Here is an 18,250-nt window from a genome sequence, read left to right on the forward strand (position 1 = left end):
CTTTTTAAAGAGTCATCCACAAAGATGAAATCATAATTCGAACCCTGGGTGTGATGTCCTCACTGTAGAAACATATTGTTGGTTTAACTTAAAAATAACCTGGTTGCCTTACAATTTTAGGTTAATTGAAATTAAAATATTTAGTTAATACAATGAAGGAGATTTATTTAATCAACAGAAACTCAAAATATTATCTGAACCGCATAAATGATCTTAGTTGATTTGACAAAAGAAAAAAACGTTATAACAAATCATGAAAATAATAATAGTAATATTATTTTCATTTAAAAAATTTTTTTTATTGTACATTTCATAAATTGATTTTTTTTTTGCTTCCAAAACCCAGTATTTTACAGTATTTACAGCAAAATTACATTTCTTGTCTGTTAAATCTAATCTTTGTTATGCATCAAGTCTTATATCATATCCCTTGTTAAAATTACATCATCCTTTCAAGGACAAGTGAGTAGCCTACCTTTTATCACTTTATCTGATACTTTGATAGATTTGTAGTTCTTCAATAATCAAATCTGTTACCTTGATTTTGTACAGCTATTCACAGAAAACTGGATATCTGAGGAATTTTCAGCTTTAATTTATCTTTCAAAGATAATGCAGCCATGACCTTGTGCACTAGCAAGCCTAAAATTGTATTTATATAGTTTGAAATGCTTCAATGCGATTTTTTTTAATTAACCAATAGCCTACAGACATTTATGTCTCATTGAATTTGAAATACTAATAGAATTTACTTCACATTTTGGAAACATATAGGCCAGTGTAATATTCTCTATAGCCTATATAGATTATGTATAGCCTATATATATATAAATATATATACAAATAAAAGATAACATGAATGGGGGTGGGGGATCAATGATATACATGGATGGCAAAGTGTATTGTCTTGATTCATCATCTCCAGAACATATTCACAGTTCCCTGCTGGTGCTTTAGTATGACACGGGCGTTCCAGCCTTTGCGGAGATCCAGCAGGAGCGACACACGACAGGCAGGAATCATGGCAGCTCCGCACAACACCGCCCCTCTCTGAGCTCTTCACGGTCCTCACGCCTGTGGTGCTGAAATCAGACTCGACTCGACAGCAATGTAACGGCGATGAGACAAAGACTCCGTCAGCCCGACGAACAGACCGATAATGGACGATGATTTGTTTCAGTTAAGGCAGCTCCCGTGAGTGTTCTTTTCATCCTTTTTCTTTCATCCGCACGCGACCTGAGCCATCATGAAAACACTCTTCCGTTCATTTAAGCCCTTTTAGTGACCTACAGCGAGAATGTGCCGTAAACAACGTGACATTGATATTTATGGAACTTTAAAAAAAAAAAAAATCAATGCTTACATAATGCTGTTTGATGTAAAATATGTAGGCTATACGCACATTTTGAATTTATGAATTGGCAGAGGTGCATGTTCGGTAAACAGCTCAAGTAGATTAAACAGCTTATTTATGCATGTTAAAGCAGTAACCTTGTGTTGCAAAGACCATTTTTTCCGTCTTTTGGTTCATTTGCATTGTACATGTCATGACACCTTCCATTGAATAACACAATGGTTATTTGTGTACAAACGTGTTTTATTGATATACACTCATTCTGCTCACAGATCTCAATGTCTGCCAATATCACTTTGAGAGCCATTCAGATTAACTTGATTGTCTTAGAAAATGAAAATCCTGTCTGTGACTTTCAGATTGTTCACATTTTAAATTATTTCTGGGGCAGCCTGGCTTCTTAACCCAGGGTTAAATACAGTGCTAAGCCCTTTACAAATGTGGCAGGGTTAAAAAAACATGTTAACCCAAGGTTAAGTACTGAAGAAAAACCCTTCTTAATTTTACAATAAATATATATATATAAAAAGCTATTATAAAATACATTATGAATATTTTAACTATACTGTATTGTCCTGTTAAATGTAACATTATTTTCATCATATTTAATTTTTTATTATAAATTACATATATGGTAATACATTATTTTTGCTTCCAAACCCCATCTCTCTTCTTTTTTCTTTTCTTTTTTTTACAGTATTTACAGTAAAATTACATTTTTTGTCTGTTATTCCTCATGTATTTTTATTTAGGAGTCACACTTGTGTTGCTTCAGTCAAAAGTGACTGAACACCTGAAAATTTAACTTTTTTATTTTCAGTAAAATCAATGTAATATATTTTTGTTCAATAATATTGGTTGTGTTATAATTTTATGTTACTAATTAGTATTCATGCAATAATTATGATAATTTTTCCATTTGAAAATAATACACATTTTTTCTATTTATTTATTTTTCAATTAAAGCTGTATTTCACGTTAAAATAGGCAAGACATGAAGACAGATTAGTGCCATCTAGGGGGAGTAAAATAAGGAAAACATATTTAATGCCATAGTGTAACCACTAGATTAATATTTAGCTCTATATAAAGAGGCTTATACATGCTATAGTTGTTATTAGACATAAAAACTTTTATTAGGCTGTGGTTTTGGATATATATTTAGACATTCTCAAAGACTGCTGTTTGTCAAAGTTTAGATATTTTTTGTTTGCAATGTTGATTTGAAGTGTCAGTGTGACACATTTTTTTTTACCGCCATTTAGATTTCGAATGAAGTCTCCATTTTTTCATCCCATTCAGATGAAGTAGTGATAAAAAATAATCTGTCTAAAATGGCTGAACAACACAGAGGGTTAAATCTAATATAAATTTCATCTTTTATTGTTATCAGCTTTTAATTGTAAAAAATTTCTGTTGAATTTACAAACATATTTACAGCATAGCATAAAGTCTAAATATGACTGTTTTGAAATGGAATGAGGTCAATCCTGAACAACAACACATCTTGGTCTTGATGGTCACCCAATGCATCCGTGGCATCCTAACAAGACAGTGCAAGTTACAAATAAATAGAAATTTGCCCTTGTGTGTCATTGGGCTTTAACCTTTTCATGATCGTCCTTCGGATGAGACGTTAAACCGAGATCCTGACTCTCCGTGGTCATTAAAGATCCCATGGCACTTCTCGTAAAGAGTAGGGGTGGAACCCCGGTGTCCTGGCCAAATTAAATTCCCTCTTTATAAATCACGGCCTACTGTAATCCCCATCCTTTGAATTGGCTCTACCACTCTCTCTCCTCTCCACCTAAAGCTGGCTTGTGGTGAGCCGTTGCTCTGTGGCTGCCGTCGCTTCATCCATGAACGCTGCACACTGGTGGTGTTTGAGGGGAAGACCCCCTGATATGACTGTAAAACGCTTTGGGTTCACAGTACATAGTAAAGCACTATATAAATGCCAATGTCGTTCATTCTTTCATTCATCCGTGTTGCAGTAAGTGTCTCTCCACTGATTCATAAGAGTTTTGAATAATCTGCCTGCTTATGCTGATGTTATTCCTGTGCTTCTGATGCTTGGCAGTAGGCCCGGTCGCCATCTGATGGTGTGCAGGAATCATGATGGCAGCGCTCTTTATTGCTGATGTTTCGGCTTGGCTTTTTCCATGCTTTATGGAAATAATCATAACAATCGTCCTTCATTTTGAGCATTTTCTTTAGGCTTGCAGTCATTAATGGAGCCCAGGTCTGTTCTGTCATCGATGATTTATATCTTCATCCTAGTTTTGTGTTTTTTGAATGCTCTCGAGGTGCTGTTTGTCTCTGCTGATCGTGGAGAGGTCGTCTGTTTAATTACACTGCCTGTCTGCTCATGAAGGCTTTATTGCTCATAGTGTCGCTGTGAGCCCTGCAATTACAGTTATTAAACCACGGGATATCTGTGTGCTCCTCTTACTTACTGCTCCCTGGTCCAATCTGTCTTCATAGCCGCGGAGATATTTGTAAAGTAAAATCCCCCCACTACCACTAGAGCATCTGTCACTGTTGTTTTTAAGCAGCAGTTTTCATTCAGTGAGAAAATGCCTGTCATCCAGTTGCCCTATAAAGGCTGACGGTTGTGAGTCACAGTTTCAAACATCACTCCACTGTCTCTTCACACATCCTGCTGGCTTTTTCTCATGCTTTTTTTCCCTTCTAGAACACCAGAAGAGGGATTGCACAAGCAGGAAGTTCCTTGGCAACAGTCTCTTGTTATGTGCATCATTCTGTCCTACACATTGCATCTGTATTTCATATACATGGGCTGCTGCTATATCATGCATAGGCATTGCTAGACCTGTGATTAAGCAGCCAGGCATCATTATGTGATCTTTCGTCATATTTTTCTAAAACAGCCACTGCAAAAATATATTAAGGATATTTAATTATATATATATTTCATATCAATCCTCCCCTTACTGGTTGTTTTAGTCAATGGGTCACAGCCGAATGCAAATACTACAGTATCACCTGATTGATACTGTACCTGATTTTCTGCTTGCCTGTTCGTCTCTCTGACAGAGTGGTGAAATTTCGGCGTACGGGGGAAAGCGCTCGCTCAGAGGATGAGTATGGCAGTAGGGAAGAGGCTTTGCAGGTGGAGGGAGGACGGACGGATATGGAGTCTGTTTCCTTGGCCGATGGTGCTCCGGTGCCTCGGGAATTTGCCAACCCCACTGATGGTATGATTAGCCAATTAATATAGCTTTTCGATCACTATGTTTTTTGTTACATTTTTGTTAGAAAAAGCATATCTTCTCTTTCTAAATATGACCATATTTATTGGAGATTTTGATCTGGGTTTGTTATTGTAAATTAAAACTATTCAAAATAGTTTTGGTCAATGAAATAAAGCTGAAATGACATATTCATATTAGATGAAAAAGTTTAAATGTAAATGAGAAACATTGCCTTGGCAACTAACTGAAATAAACAAAAATGGAAACACTCTGAGGAAGGCTGAATGGCTGAAATGCATCAGTGTGCAGTGTTTTAGTTATTTTTAATGTTTCTGGAGTGAGCCATGATTTGAATAAAGGCTTTTAAACTTTTTTTGAACCAGAAGAAGTGCCTTGGATCTCTTTTTCTATAAATACAAGTTTGAAACCCAACCAAAGAGCACCTTCTGAGACTGCTGGGTCCTCCCAGCAAGCAGCGCTCCAAGATGTTTTCCTTGATCTGAAATAAAAATAAGTTTGAATTGAAGTACTAAAATGATCAAAACTGAAATAAAAATAAACTAAATCTAAATAGAAATACAATACAACTAAACTAATAAATGACAAATGCACACAGGAAATGCTAAAACTAAATGAAACTTGTATATACAAAAATAAAAGCTGATTCACAATATTAATACATTCTATAATAGTTTATAAATAATACTGAAATAACACTGTTGTGAGCATGTTAATGCCTCCTACAAAGGAAAAGTGGATTTGCATTATCAGACAGCTCACTGAACATCTTTAAGGCTAAACTACTCTCCATATGTTACTCTTTCAACAGATACCTTCATGGTTGAGGATGCAGTGGAAGCCATTGGCTTTGGGACATTCCAGTGGAAACTGTCCATCCTGACTGGACTTGCATGGGTAACAATACTACTGTACAATACAAAATGAAATGTAGAGAGGGAATAATTGTCGTACCCTCACAACACTGTATAATAGAGTGCAACAGTGCCTGTCCATTTTTTTTGAGGCGCTGGTTCCGGAAGTATTTTTTCCACTTATTTCTCCCATAGAGATATATAAAAAAAAAAATAAAAAAAAGGTTTTGTTGAAGCGTTATATCCATGAACCAAGCTAATCAACAAAAAACGTTGATTTGAAGCAAAATATTGAAAATCAGACAAAAATACGAAGCCAAAAGACTGTGGACTTAACTGCTTTAGTGACAGAAAGAACTACAATCCCATAAAGGGAATTGTGAACACTAATTGAATTGAATAAATAAAAACAATGAAGAAATATAAAACTACTTATTAACAAATGTTAATTATATATATAAAAACAATATATTTTAAGTGTATTGCAATATATGCACATGTATACAAATATTCAAGTATATTGTGAGCATAGGGAGATCGACTCGATTAGGTCATTCGCAGTGCTTCATGGGAGTAGACGGAGCTCAAGTGCGTTTTGATTGTGGCGACTCTCTGAATGGTGGTTTTCTGTACAGCATCACGGGTTATGTAGTTTTCACCACAAACTCTGCTGTTAAACACGATTGTTTTAAGAATAAGTTGAAATAATGCTGGCTGACGGCTACACCAGAAGGAAATACCTTGGGTTAACAACTTGGAGTCTTGGGGTCTTTAAAGGTTTATAAGTTATCGTTAAAAATAAGTTTTACTTCCGGACTGTTGCACTCTATTATAATCAGTTGACCTTGGATTCTAGAAAGATCATTTTTATAAGCCGTACATTTTCAGCTTACCTACCAATTGTGTAGTCAGAATTAGTAGTTGCTATATTAATAATTTCCATATTTCCGATGATTTTATTTATGTGCAGATGGCCGACGCCATGGAGATGATGATTCTCAGTATATTGGCGCCTCAACTGCACTGTGAGTGGGCACTGCCCAGCTGGCAGGTGGCACTGCTAACTTCGGTACTGTACACTACTCCTTTAGTCAATAATGACTCCTCTCTTGCTTTTTAGATAGGTTTGGCAGAAGGATTGGTTTTCTTATTCTGTTAAGCTTTGCATCAGCTGCTCCTAAATGTGTTTTCCTGATTAACCACATTGTTATGAATAACTGTGTTTCTCCCCTTCTCTGAAACAGGTTGTATTTATTGGAATGATGATCAGTTCTTCATTATGGGGGAACATATCTGACAAATATGGGAGAAAAACAGTGAGTATGTTCATAAATGAAAGAGCAGTATGTGCATGTCCAGCTAGCTGGACAAATGTTAATTATATAACCCTGTGTGTGTGTGTGGTAGGGTTTGAAGATGAGTGTATTGTGGACCCTGTTCTATGGCCTCCTCAGTGCATTTGCACCTATATACGGATGGATCCTGTTCCTCAGAGCTCTGGTGGGCTTCGGTATTGGAGGGGCTCCTCAATCGTAAGTGTGACACAAATCTAAATACATACACAACCGTTCAAAAGTTTGCAGTCAGTAAGATTTTTTTAAGTTTTTGAAAGCCATTTATGCTCACCAAGGCTGCATTTATTTTGAAAAACAAAAAACTGTAAAAACAGTAATATTGTGAAATATTATTACAATAAAAAAAAAAAAACTGTTTTCTATTTATATATATTTAAAATGTATTCCTGTGATGGCAAAGTTGATTTTCAGCATAATTACTCCGGTCTTCAGTGTCTCATGATCCTTCAGAAATAATTCTGATATGCAGATTTGATGCTCAAGAAGCATTTCTTATTATTATCAATGTTAAAAACAGTTTTACTGCGTAATATTTATGTGGAAACCATGATACATTTTCTTTAAGGATTTTTTTTTGGATGAATAGAAAGAACCACAGTCTTTACTTTCACTTTTGATTAATTTAATGCATCCTTGTCAAATAAAAGTATCAATTTCTATTTACATCCTATCACTCCTACTGACACCAAACTTTTAAATGGTAGTGTACAAACATTTAGTGAATTATGATAAGGAGATTTGCAAGATGTTAACCTAACATTTAAGCTTCATTTACTCTGTAGGTTCTCCAGTATTATTATTATTTTACTGTGATTAATCTGAATGTGCCACTTTCATCTAACAACATCATTAAATATTTAGAGACTTACAGAAACATTTGCTCTCTCCTCTAAGAGTAACATTGTATGCTGAGTTTCTCCCAATGCGGTCTAGAGCCACTTGCATTCTGTTGATAGAGGTAATATTCTATTCTATTCTATTCTATTCTATTCTATTCTATTCTATTCTATTCTATTCTATTGTTTAGATACATATATCATACTCCTGATTAAACTGTTTCAGTTATAAGTTGAACCAAAACATGAAGTCATCATAACCAGGATAACTTGTGGATTTAGTCTAAAAATCTCGTTCCCTCTGATCTGCTGTAGATATTCTGGGCTTTGGGTACAGTATTTGAAGTGCTGCTGGCTATTTTGGTGATGCCATCTTTGGGCTGGCGCTGGCTGCTGGCCCTCTCCACTATTCCACTCTTCATTTTTGCTTTTTTTTGCTTTGTAAGTATGAAGTTCTCAAATATCAGTTTGTTCTCTCTCTTAGAGCTAGATACAAAACGTGTTTTTTTGTGTGTGGTGTGAGCAATATATTGTCTGAACAATAGAGTAAACTAAATGTCAAATGCACATCAACAGTGGCTGCCAGAAAGCGCTCGTTACGACGTCCTGACAGGGAACCAGGAGAAGGCTTTGAACACACTCAAACGCATTGCTGCAGAGAATAATGTCCCCATGCCACTGGGAAAACTCATAGTGGCCAGACAGGTAAGGCACTAGTTAAATATACTTATATATTAGTAGATTACTTTATGTATATTAATATGGCTTTTTTAAAAGGAAAACAGTTAAACACTTCCTGTAATACAATGCTGTTGAATCTGTGGCAGTTGGGGGCTACTGCTCTGATATGATTGGTCATATGCTCAGGTGGCCAATATGATTTTGAGTCGCAAAAACTAACTCTACAAACAACAATAATTGGAAGAGTTTCCTACAAAAAATAAGATTAAAAACAGAGAAGGAATAGACAACTGCATATGTGTTATATGTTTTAATGCGTAACTTATGATTCATTAACATGTTTGTACATAAAATTATTCTTTTTTTTTTTTTAAACTAGAACCAACTTAAACCACACATGTGTTCATGTTTTTGTCTATACAGAACTATTATATACTGTTATATACAGTATACTATTACACTTTTACAACTATCTATATACTTCAAAGAATCCTGACAAAAATGCATCATGGTTTCCACAAAAATATGAACTGTTTTCAACATTTATAATTCTAAGAAATATTTCTTGAGCAGCAAATCTGCATTTTAGAATGAATTCTGAAGTATCACGTGACACTGAAGACTGAAGTAATGATGCTAAAAATTCAGCGTTGCCATCACAGAAATAAATGACATAAAAAAAATATGTACAAAAAATGTTTACACAATTTATAGTGGTAAATATTGTTATTTATATGTCATCTCTCCTTATTTTGAGTATAATTGTTGTTTTCTGTGTTTAGGAGGACAGGGGAAAACTCCGGGATCTTTTCTCTCCACCCTTGCGCTGGACCACTGTTCTGCTCTGGTTCATATGGTAGAAGAGTCCTAGAATACTGATTCCTATAAATTACTGTGTATAGTCATTAAATCACGAATGTAGATGTCCACTAAACCTTAAAAGGACTTTTTGTTCCTTGAGATTTGTCAGATCTCACTCTTTTATTTCACAATTTTACTCAAATATTTCACAATGTTTAGTTCGTTTTGCTTGCATTAATATTCTGTTTATTGTATTATATTATGATATGCTTCCTGTTGCAGGTTCTCTAACGCATTCTCATATTATGGTGTGGTTTTGCTGACCACCGAGCTTTTCCAGGAGGGAGGCGCCTGTGGTGGTGAGTGACAAATATTGTGTTTAAAACCAGACTGGAGCAGCATAGTGAAAAATATGTAAAGCCCAAGTATGGAATAGAATACCATATTTAATAAACTGTATATATACTATATCATTATAAATCAGTATGTGTAATACATTTCAAACTATGGTGTGATAGAAAACAAACCAAATTCAACCAATGTATTCTGTATGCATTGGTCGTGTTCGTGTATCACTCTCTAGGGGGGAAGGGCAGAAAAAGGGATCCAGGATGTAGTTTGGAGTGCAAATATCTGAATTCAGATGATTACAAAGACCTTCTGTGGACCACACTTTCTGAGTTTCCAGGTACATCTTTGAATTCTAACACCATTAACATCTCATTTTTAAGTAACGTGTGGCAGGCAAAAAAGAAACTGTGATGAACGTATTGATCGATGCATCACAGGCCTGCTGGTGACCCTGTGGGCAATTGATCGCTTAGGAAGGAGGAAGACCATGGCACTGTGTTTCTTTGTCTTCTCCCTCTGCATTGTGCCGCTCTACGGCTGTGTGGGAAGGTCAGAAAGCACATCCATTACGGTCATTTTTCTAGAGCACTCGAGCCTGTGCTAATCTCAAACGTGAACATACATCTACAGCCACATGTCATGGAAAATCAAACTAGTATTTCTTTCTAATGTGACATCTTTGATACATTATTATGCCATATAGCCTAACTATTCCCTTTATTGCAGGACTTCTTTGACAGTATTTATATTCATTGCGAGGGCCTTCATCGCTGGAGGTTTCCAGGCTGCATATGTGTATACTCCTGAGGTGAGAACTCAGTTGATATATCATTTCTATTTCTTGGAAGAACTGAGGCTCAAAGGCAAAGCTCTATCCTTCTTTGCCATGTCAAAAGAATGTGAAATAGAAACACAGCAAAATGTGACACTCTTGGCAGATAAATTGTAAGGAGAGTAAAGCCTGTATACTGTCAATGTGGTGTTAAATGTTTCTCTCAAGGCAACAGCTGCGCTAGAGAAGGATTTTGACCTTGGGAAACTTCCAATTCCTGGCTCACTCCCACCATTTGGCAGCAATTGCAGCAACTCACCTGAAATAAAACAGGCCACTTTGTCATCCTACGTTTTTTCATCTCCAGATAGATGATCGGAGGGTTGAATATTACACACAGTGTCTGTATGTTGACTTTGACATTACTGTCATTGAGGTCATTTTATTGCGTAGTTACATAGTTACTTTGACTGTATATTAGCTTAAGGAGAGAGGCATTTTTCTTAACTACCGTACATTAATCCTTGTCTGGGATATTTAACTGGGTTTGAAAGTGTTTATAGCATAAACTCATGCTGAAGAAACTTTAGGGAAATAATGGATCCATGTAGATCATGTAAGTCCAATGGTTAAGTAATAGTTCAATGTTAAATATAATAGATATAAAGATAATGGTTATCTCTCTCTTGGTGTCTTTTACAGGTGTATCCCACAGCGACGAGGGCACTGGGTTTGGGCACCAGTAGTGGGATGGCCCGAGTTGGAGCTCTTATCACACCATTTGTGGCACAGGTGTGGAAACACTATCTAGATCTATTTTCATTTGAGAGCTACTTTTTAAAAATGAAAGTGGCCGGGAGCTACTCATGTTATACAATACTTAAATCTCTTAAATAATGACTCATAACTCTCATTTGAACAACTATCCAAACTGTTTTAGACCTAAAACAGTTTTTATAGGCCTAAATACGTAACTCTTTAATGTCAGAGAAACGAACAAAATCAAAGATACATTTTTTCTAAATGATACTTTGCATAAAAACACATAATTATAGTTGATTTTATAGTGCATCATAACTAGAGATGAAATGGCATGACAATTTCATTCCATGATTATTGTGAGCAAAATGATCACGGTTGTCACAGAATCCTGTAACAAATAAAATTAGCATTAATATGCACTTTTTGTTTACATAAACATTAAAATAATAACATTACAAATGATGGCCAGATTTTTATATTATTCAAAGTGTATGAAGAAAACTATAGCCAACTTAAACCACAAGTTTTAGTTCACGGTTTTGTCCATACAGAACTATTAGATACTGTTATCTTGTTTAAACTTTCTATTCATCAAGGAATCCTGAAAAAAAGAGAAAAGTATAGTTTCCACAAAATACTGCGATAATAATAATAATAAGAAATGTTTCTTGAGCTGCAAATCAGCATATTATAATGATTTCTGAAGGATCATGTGACACCAGTTTTGCCATCACAGGAATTTTTAATTGCAAATATATTTTATACTATTACTGTTTTTACACTGCAGTAAATGCAGGCTTGGTGAGCATAAGAAACTTCCTTCAAAACAGTAAAAAAAATCTTACTAACCCCAATGTGAATGTGAGATCCAGAGATATTTGACATATTCTATCCATCTCTGCTTCCTTCCTGAAGGTGATGCTGGAATCATCCGTGTATCTGACTCTGTCAGTGTACTGTTGCTGCTGTTTGCTGGCTGCTATTGCTTCCTGTGCGCTGCCCATAGAGACCACAGGACGGGGCCTCCAGGAGTCCAGTCACAGAGAGTGGGGTCAGGAGATGATGGGACGGGCCTCAGATCACAGCCCGGGAGGGATTCCACATTCCAGCTCTGGATCACAGGACTGAGGGAACACCACAGAGGGGTTTGGAAAGACTTTGTAGAAGAAATTGGTCTTAGATGGAAGCGGGGAATATTATCTGTAAAATAAAATATGTGTCCACAAAGGAATAGCAGTTTTAATTGTTTTAAGAACTGCTTGGTTTTGAATTTAAATCAGTCCATCAATGACACGTTCCCCCACCAAAGGTTTCTCTTTATGAACCTCCGGACCAGAAAAATAAAGGGGAATACATTTCCATCACATAATACTCCCCTTTTGCCTCATTCCCAGGGAATACAACTGTAAATGTGTTGAAAATAGATCTATAATTGCATTACGCAGTTTAACACATGAAAACCATCATCACTCTCATATGTTCAAAGGATTTGAAGAGCATTTGGGGGTGTTTAGGAGAAGAACGAAAGATTTGAACTTTCAAAGTCCTGAAGTTGAAAGATAGCACAAGAGTATGCGTGTTTGTGACAGGCTTAGTATGAGAGCGAGTAGAAAGATTTATTTAATTTTGTATTTCTTTAAGAGGGCCTTACACTTCACTCCCAGCATTCCATTGGGGAGGTCATGACAACTTTTATCTATTCATCGAAGCAGAGACCGGATGCTGCTATAAATCAGACATTGCACCAGTTTGTGGTCTCTGTTATCTTGCTTTTTTTTTCTCTCAAAGGGCCATTTACCATACTTTAAGTTAGTTGGTTAAATGTTAGCCATTGATAGTGTTAGACTTTCGCTGACACCCGTGACGTTATCTAGTGGGCATCAAAGTCTTCATTTCGTACCACTCAGCACCTCTCTTTGTCCTCTCACTGGCTGCCAACTGCAATCACTCATGTAAAATTCTCATTCATGTACAAAACTCCAGTTGTTCCCTTATAATCTGGCATATCAAAGGTTACTGGATCCTAAAATACAGCTCAGTAACAATAAAACAATAGCAAGTGGCTTTCATCTGAACAGGTCTGTAGATCAAGTATATTTTTTATTACTGTCATACTGTCTTTGTTTCTTCAGCTCGACTTCTCAATGATATATTCGGTCATTTGTATTTATGCCTTTTCAACCGTACAGTGGGTATGTGTGTGGCATGATGGGAAGTGTGCAGTTGTTCCTGTGAATCCAGAGAGTTGTCTCCTATGCCTGCCTTTTGCGATTTAGTGCCGCGTTTTGTGTCTCTGTGCACAGATCTCTTGCCACTGCACTGGATGTACATGTATGATAACAATAAATTATGATTCAAAAAAAGAAAAATAGTATATGTGTCTTTATTGGAGATTAGTTGCAGATGAATGTAGTCAAATGTATTATGCATCTCAATTTGACAACGGTTAATAGATTAGCGACGATTCAAGAGATGGATAACACTGTCCCAGAGGCCCAAATCTATTATCACAGACGTGATTTAGAGTGTGCTAGCAAGCCTTTCTGCTCCAGGATCTGTCCAAAGAGCCGAGCCGCTTCCTCAGCACATCCACGATGGATGGTCAGTCCAAAACCTCCATGTCCGTAGTTATGGATGACCTGAGGTTAATGAAAACATCATGTGTGAAAAGAGGAGAATCTACATAGCCCTGAAGGGACAGAGTGATGGGGAAATACTGGGAAGAAAAATACACTCGCAAAACATTGGCACTTTCTTTTGTATAAAACTTCTGCGCACTCTTGCGAAACTTTACTGTGTGCTCGGAAATCGTTTGCGTTCACTTGCAAAACGTTTGCGTTCCTCTAAGAACCTTTGCATTCGCTTCCAAAACTTTTGCATTCTGTTCCCCCAAGAAACTAGCAAAAGCATGAAAATTGTTTCCCTCCTATTTCATATTATTTCCATCACCAGTTTTGTGAGCAAATGGTTAATTGCATTGCAAGCGAATGCAATGGTTCTTGGGGAACACAAAAAGCATTGCAATAAGAAAAAAAATTCTCCCATCTCATATACCGGTATATATATTTCTTCTATTAACTCCGCATTAACTCATACATCATCTTGGCTGTTTATAGCGAGCCCTCTTCATTGGAAGATGCCATAAGATCTTCAGTGTAATGATCACCTTAAGCTCACCTCAAAAGCGCGTGGTCTAGATTGCACAGTCTCTCTCTCCAGTCTAACTTTGCTGCGTGCGGGCCTGAGACCAGTCCAGTCCTCTACTATCCGTGTATTCTAAAGAGAAAAAAGAAGATTCAATCCCATCATGCCAGTCAAGCAAACAATAATTTAGCAAGGCTAAAATTGCTGAAAGCTACCTGCAGACTGGGCTCAAGCTTGCAGGCGGCTTCCCAAATTCCTCTATGGTCAACAGAACTGTTCTGCAGATTCCAGTTTCCTACTTGGAAAACTCCACCCACAGTGACTAGACGACTCCTGCAGAAACAAACAGAGGACCTGAGGTCATGTGCAACTGCTAAGACAAGACTTCATTTTAGTTTTAATAATTTTGTTATGTGGTTTGTAATTTTTTTTATTCTATTTAGCTTTCAATTAATTTTATTTCAATTTAAGTTTTAGTACTTCAACTTTTATTTCAGTGAGTCTTACCCAGGAATGATGTATGGTGAGTTGTAGACTCCTGACGAGGAATCATGTGTGAGGATCCAGTGCTTTAACCAGGGAGCGTCTACCTAATGATATAAAAGGCATGAGATCAACATAGTTCTATGCAAAAACTCTAAGTCTGATTGACTTTTATCCTCCAAACCTCACCTTAATGATCTGTCCTCTTCCTGGTTTGAGCTCAGGATCAGGCTGTAGGTCTCCTGATCGGACACCAGAGCAGTTTATGATAACATCAGCACCACTATCTGCCAACTGGAGGACAGTTTTCAGGTCATTACAAATGTACACATTTTATGACTGAAACCATTTTGCAATAGTACAGAGATAGACTCACGGCATGAATTTAGCTGAAAAAACTGTTTTACTGTCACTTTTAATCAATTTAATGCATCATTGCTGACAAAAGAGTATTCATTTTTCACTTTCAAAAAAATAAAAAAATCACACTAACCACAAACTTTTTAAAGGAAGTGTAAATTTTAAGATCTTGAGATTTTCATTTATAAAGTGTGAAAATGACAATGGAATTTCTCAAACCTCTTGAAATGAACCAATCTTCCTCTGATAAAATTTAACCTTTCTATGTCCTAACCTGTGAAAAACACAGAAACATGACCAACGTGCCAAAGACTGTTAATCATTGTTAGACCTGAAAAAAGCCATACTGTAAATGAGTAACAAGTCCACTACAGATTTTACATAGCTATATACATGCATAACAGTTATTCTGATGCATATAACATGGAAGAATAGGTACATTCATATAAAAATTAGACACACACATATGCATTTATAAGATGTGCAGACACATAATATATATATATATATACATACACTCTAACTTATAGAGAATCTGACATTCTAATTATTCATTTTAAGTCCTAATATTTAATTGTTTAAACTAGAACTTGAATCTCATATTTTATTGTGGACCTTTGAACCATACTTTATTCTATTTCATTCCTAATTTGGGTTACTGATAAGATAACAGGAATCTCTCACCAGTTCATAAGCCAGGGCAGGTATGTCTTTCCTTCAATCATGAGAGCAGTGTTGAACCACCCAAAACTGAAAGGGATTGAGGGGAAAAAGGAAAGGTGACACAAAACACAACATTCACAAATCCAGTTTAAGGGGTAGAACAACCAAACTGATTTTGAAAACAAGCAGCAGCATCAAATTATAGAAATAACTTGTGATTAGATGCAGGTGATATGTACCTGTATCCCGGGAACATGTCTAGTTCACGTTTAGTCAGCTGGCGAAAGCCCAACACAGCGTCTTTAAATGAGGGGTCCTGTTTGAGCGGAGCACAGAGAGAGATTGCAGTAATTTTCACAATCATCTCTCATGGATCAGTGAGATGGGTCAGTTCTTGTCACTCTAATTTCATGCTGGTTTTAACCCATGCCAAAGATGTTTAAGGTTATTTGATTCTGACCACTTCTTCTGTTCAGCTATACAGTAAAGTTCATTATGCTCTGTTCTGCTATTCGATCATGCCATGCACTGGACTGGTACAGCGCAAAAAGAATGTATTATACTATTAAGGGCCAGTAGGCCGAGACCTAAATTACCTGACAATATCTATCCATCAAAACTTTCAAAGCAGTTTATTATATAACATTTGTATATAATGAAAAAAAGACATTACATGCATTTGAAAGATAATTATCTCACCGCCATAGGTTCAGTGCACAGGTTGTAGCCAGACTGGAGAAATATTCCCATTTGAACAGAATCGGGAGAGCTGAGGCAGCTTAGTAGATAATCAAAGGTCTCTTTGTTCCATTTACTGTGAAGCAATATTTAAAAAAAAGACGTGCTTCAACTAATTAATTTGCCATTATTTATACCATGGACAAATGCACAAATGAAACCTCACGTTTCTTGCACGTTCCCCTTGTCATATAGATACGGCTGCCAGAGTCCAGCTGCCCCGTCGCTGGTGGTGAGTGGAGTGAAGACATCAGCATACACCTCTATGGTGAGGGGGGTGACCCGGCCGTGGAAGTGCTGGAAGATGCTCTGAGCCGTGGAGAGGCCGATGACCCCCGCTCCAATGATGCACACCTTCATGTCTGCAGAAAATAAGTGCCATAAAAGTGTGAATACCTACTTATTTTTAATTTAATAATGATATACTGTAAATCACTGTATGTCAAAAATATGGTAATGCAAGTGTAAATAGGGGTTTGACTTTGTGCAATCTTATTTGAGAACAATTTCATTGCAAAACCTGTCCAATGCTACCATATGTTAATGGGAGTCCATTAAAACGAGATAGTAAGAACACAATGACAAGATAAAAAATGGCTATAACGTAAGGTAATGCATTGTATGTAATGTCATATTTTACTTCATATTTTACATGAATACATTTGACAGGCGCTTTGTTAGCGACTTACATTGCATTCAAATAAATTGCCAGTTCAGTTCATAAAAGGGCAGCTTTACTCACCAAACTTTTCTTCTTGTTACCTAAACAGCAGGTTCTATCTTCTCTCTTACATGCACAGTCTTAAGCAATGTAAGGACAGCTTGCAATGTCGCAAAACTTACAAATTAACTTTTTTCCCACATTACGTAACGTCAACTGAGACTGTGACGTTGAGGTGGCGCTATTCGTGTATGGGCTCACAATGGGCTGAATTAGGAATACTAGTCTTATTTATTTAGGTTTACATGGTAGGCCTACTAGAAATAATAATAGTATGTTATTCAGCCATAGTGGTGGAGTCCGAGTGACTCGAATCTTTTGAATCTTCTCGCTAAAAAGTTTTGTTCATAATTGGTTCCATTTCTTCAGACCATTGGGTTACATCGTTACTCCAGCAGATGGTGACAAGTCTACTATGATTCACTCCGAGTAGGCAAAAACATTTGTTTTTTTGGGGACTTATCAAAACATGCCACTTGCATGCATGTTTTGCATATATATATATATATTTTAAAAAATGTATGCATATACACGTAAACTTATATTTAGAAAACAATATTTCTGTTAGCTTTATTTGGTCATTTACAAAATTATGTACATACTAACATACACAACACCTTGCCAGGGTAACAAAAAAACAAAACAAAAAGATCAATGCAATACCGTGCATTTTAAGAGGACAAAAATGATGAATATAGAGTTACAGTTTTCATTGCTTTGAGATTAACAGAGCTTTGGATAGTTTGCATGTATTTGTCTAGAATAGATCATCTTTGAATAGAGAAAACATATTTTGAATCTCCATTCACCGAAAAAAGATTAGTTCAGAATTTAAGTGCCCGGGTATGTTGTATCGTTACGCCAGTAGGTGGCGACTAGTAGGGTGTCTTTTTGTGCTATATTGAATCACTGACGTCATTGAATTACCCATTCAACCGATTTGTAATTGGACCGAGTGATTTACGACTGCAACACTCCTTAAACATACATGAAAGAGTCTGCATTATGGTTCAATTAGTCTTACTGCATGGCATAGCTTTTATCAAGCAAAAAAACAAAAAACAAAGATCGCCTAAATAAACTGAGTTTCAGTAACCTCCTCCTCCTTGTCCTTACATTCCCACAAACAAGAGGGGCACCCA

General features: G+C 36.4%; 2 protein-coding genes across 2 annotated transcripts; one reads left to right on the top strand and one right to left on the bottom strand.

Moving 5' to 3' along the window:
* The first annotated feature begins 881 nt into the window (after positions 1-881).
* Positions 882-13,355, top strand: svopa (SV2 related protein a). Its single transcript, XM_079607745.1, has 16 exons — positions 882-1,194; positions 4,412-4,572; positions 5,399-5,484; positions 6,412-6,510; positions 6,686-6,757; positions 6,849-6,973; positions 7,691-7,754; positions 7,948-8,073; positions 8,209-8,337; positions 9,096-9,169; positions 9,397-9,473; positions 9,698-9,802; positions 9,903-10,014; positions 10,192-10,273; positions 10,940-11,029; positions 11,915-13,355. Exons 1-16 carry the CDS (start codon positions 1,160-1,162, stop codon positions 12,125-12,127), a joined length of 1,650 nt encoding a protein of 549 aa, XP_079463871.1. The 5' UTR covers positions 882-1,159; the 3' UTR covers positions 12,128-13,355.
* An 11-nt stretch (positions 13,356-13,366) lies between these two features.
* LOC306995824 (D-amino-acid oxidase-like) lies at positions 13,367-17,520 on the bottom strand. The gene is made up of 11 exons (XM_079607751.1): positions 17,130-17,520; positions 16,554-16,749; positions 16,349-16,463; positions 15,889-15,965; positions 15,671-15,736; positions 15,206-15,260; positions 14,816-14,920; positions 14,651-14,733; positions 14,359-14,476; positions 14,177-14,275; positions 13,367-13,638 (listed from the first exon to the last, which is right to left on the bottom strand). Exons 2-11 carry the CDS (start codon positions 16,745-16,747, stop codon positions 13,507-13,509), a joined length of 1,044 nt encoding a protein of 347 aa, XP_079463877.1. The 5' UTR covers positions 16,748-16,749; positions 17,130-17,520; the 3' UTR covers positions 13,367-13,506.
* Between the last annotated feature and the right edge of the window lie 730 nt (positions 17,521-18,250).

The sequence above is a fragment of the Phoxinus phoxinus genome (genome assembly GCF_949152265.1).
Source record: "Phoxinus phoxinus genome assembly, chromosome: 3".
Classification (NCBI taxonomy): domain Eukaryota; kingdom Metazoa; phylum Chordata; class Actinopteri; order Cypriniformes; family Leuciscidae; genus Phoxinus; species Phoxinus phoxinus.

Excerpts from the sequence above, each read along its gene's own strand:
- svopa (XM_079607745.1), top strand. The coding sequence starts at position 1,160 with ATGGACGATGATTTGTTTCAGTTAAGGCAGCTCCC. Across the intron at positions 5,485-6,411 it reads TCCTGACTGGACTTGCATGG|ATGGCCGACGCCATGGAGAT; the intron begins GTAACAATACTA and ends ATTTATGTGCAG. Across the intron at positions 6,511-6,685 it reads AGGTGGCACTGCTAACTTCG|GTTGTATTTATTGGAATGAT; the intron begins GTACTGTACACT and ends TCTCTGAAACAG.
- LOC306995824 (XM_079607751.1), bottom strand. The coding sequence starts at position 16,747 with ATGAAGGTGTGCATCATTGGAGCGGGGGTCATCGGCCTCTCCACGGCT. Across the intron at positions 14,477-14,650 it reads TCACCATACATCATTCCTGG|GAGTCGTCTAGTCACTGTGG; the intron begins GTAAGACTCACT and ends TTGTTTCTGCAG. Across the intron at positions 13,639-14,176 it reads CTAGACCACGCGCTTTTGAG|GTCATCCATAACTACGGACA; the intron begins GTGAGCTTAAGG and ends CATTAACCTCAG.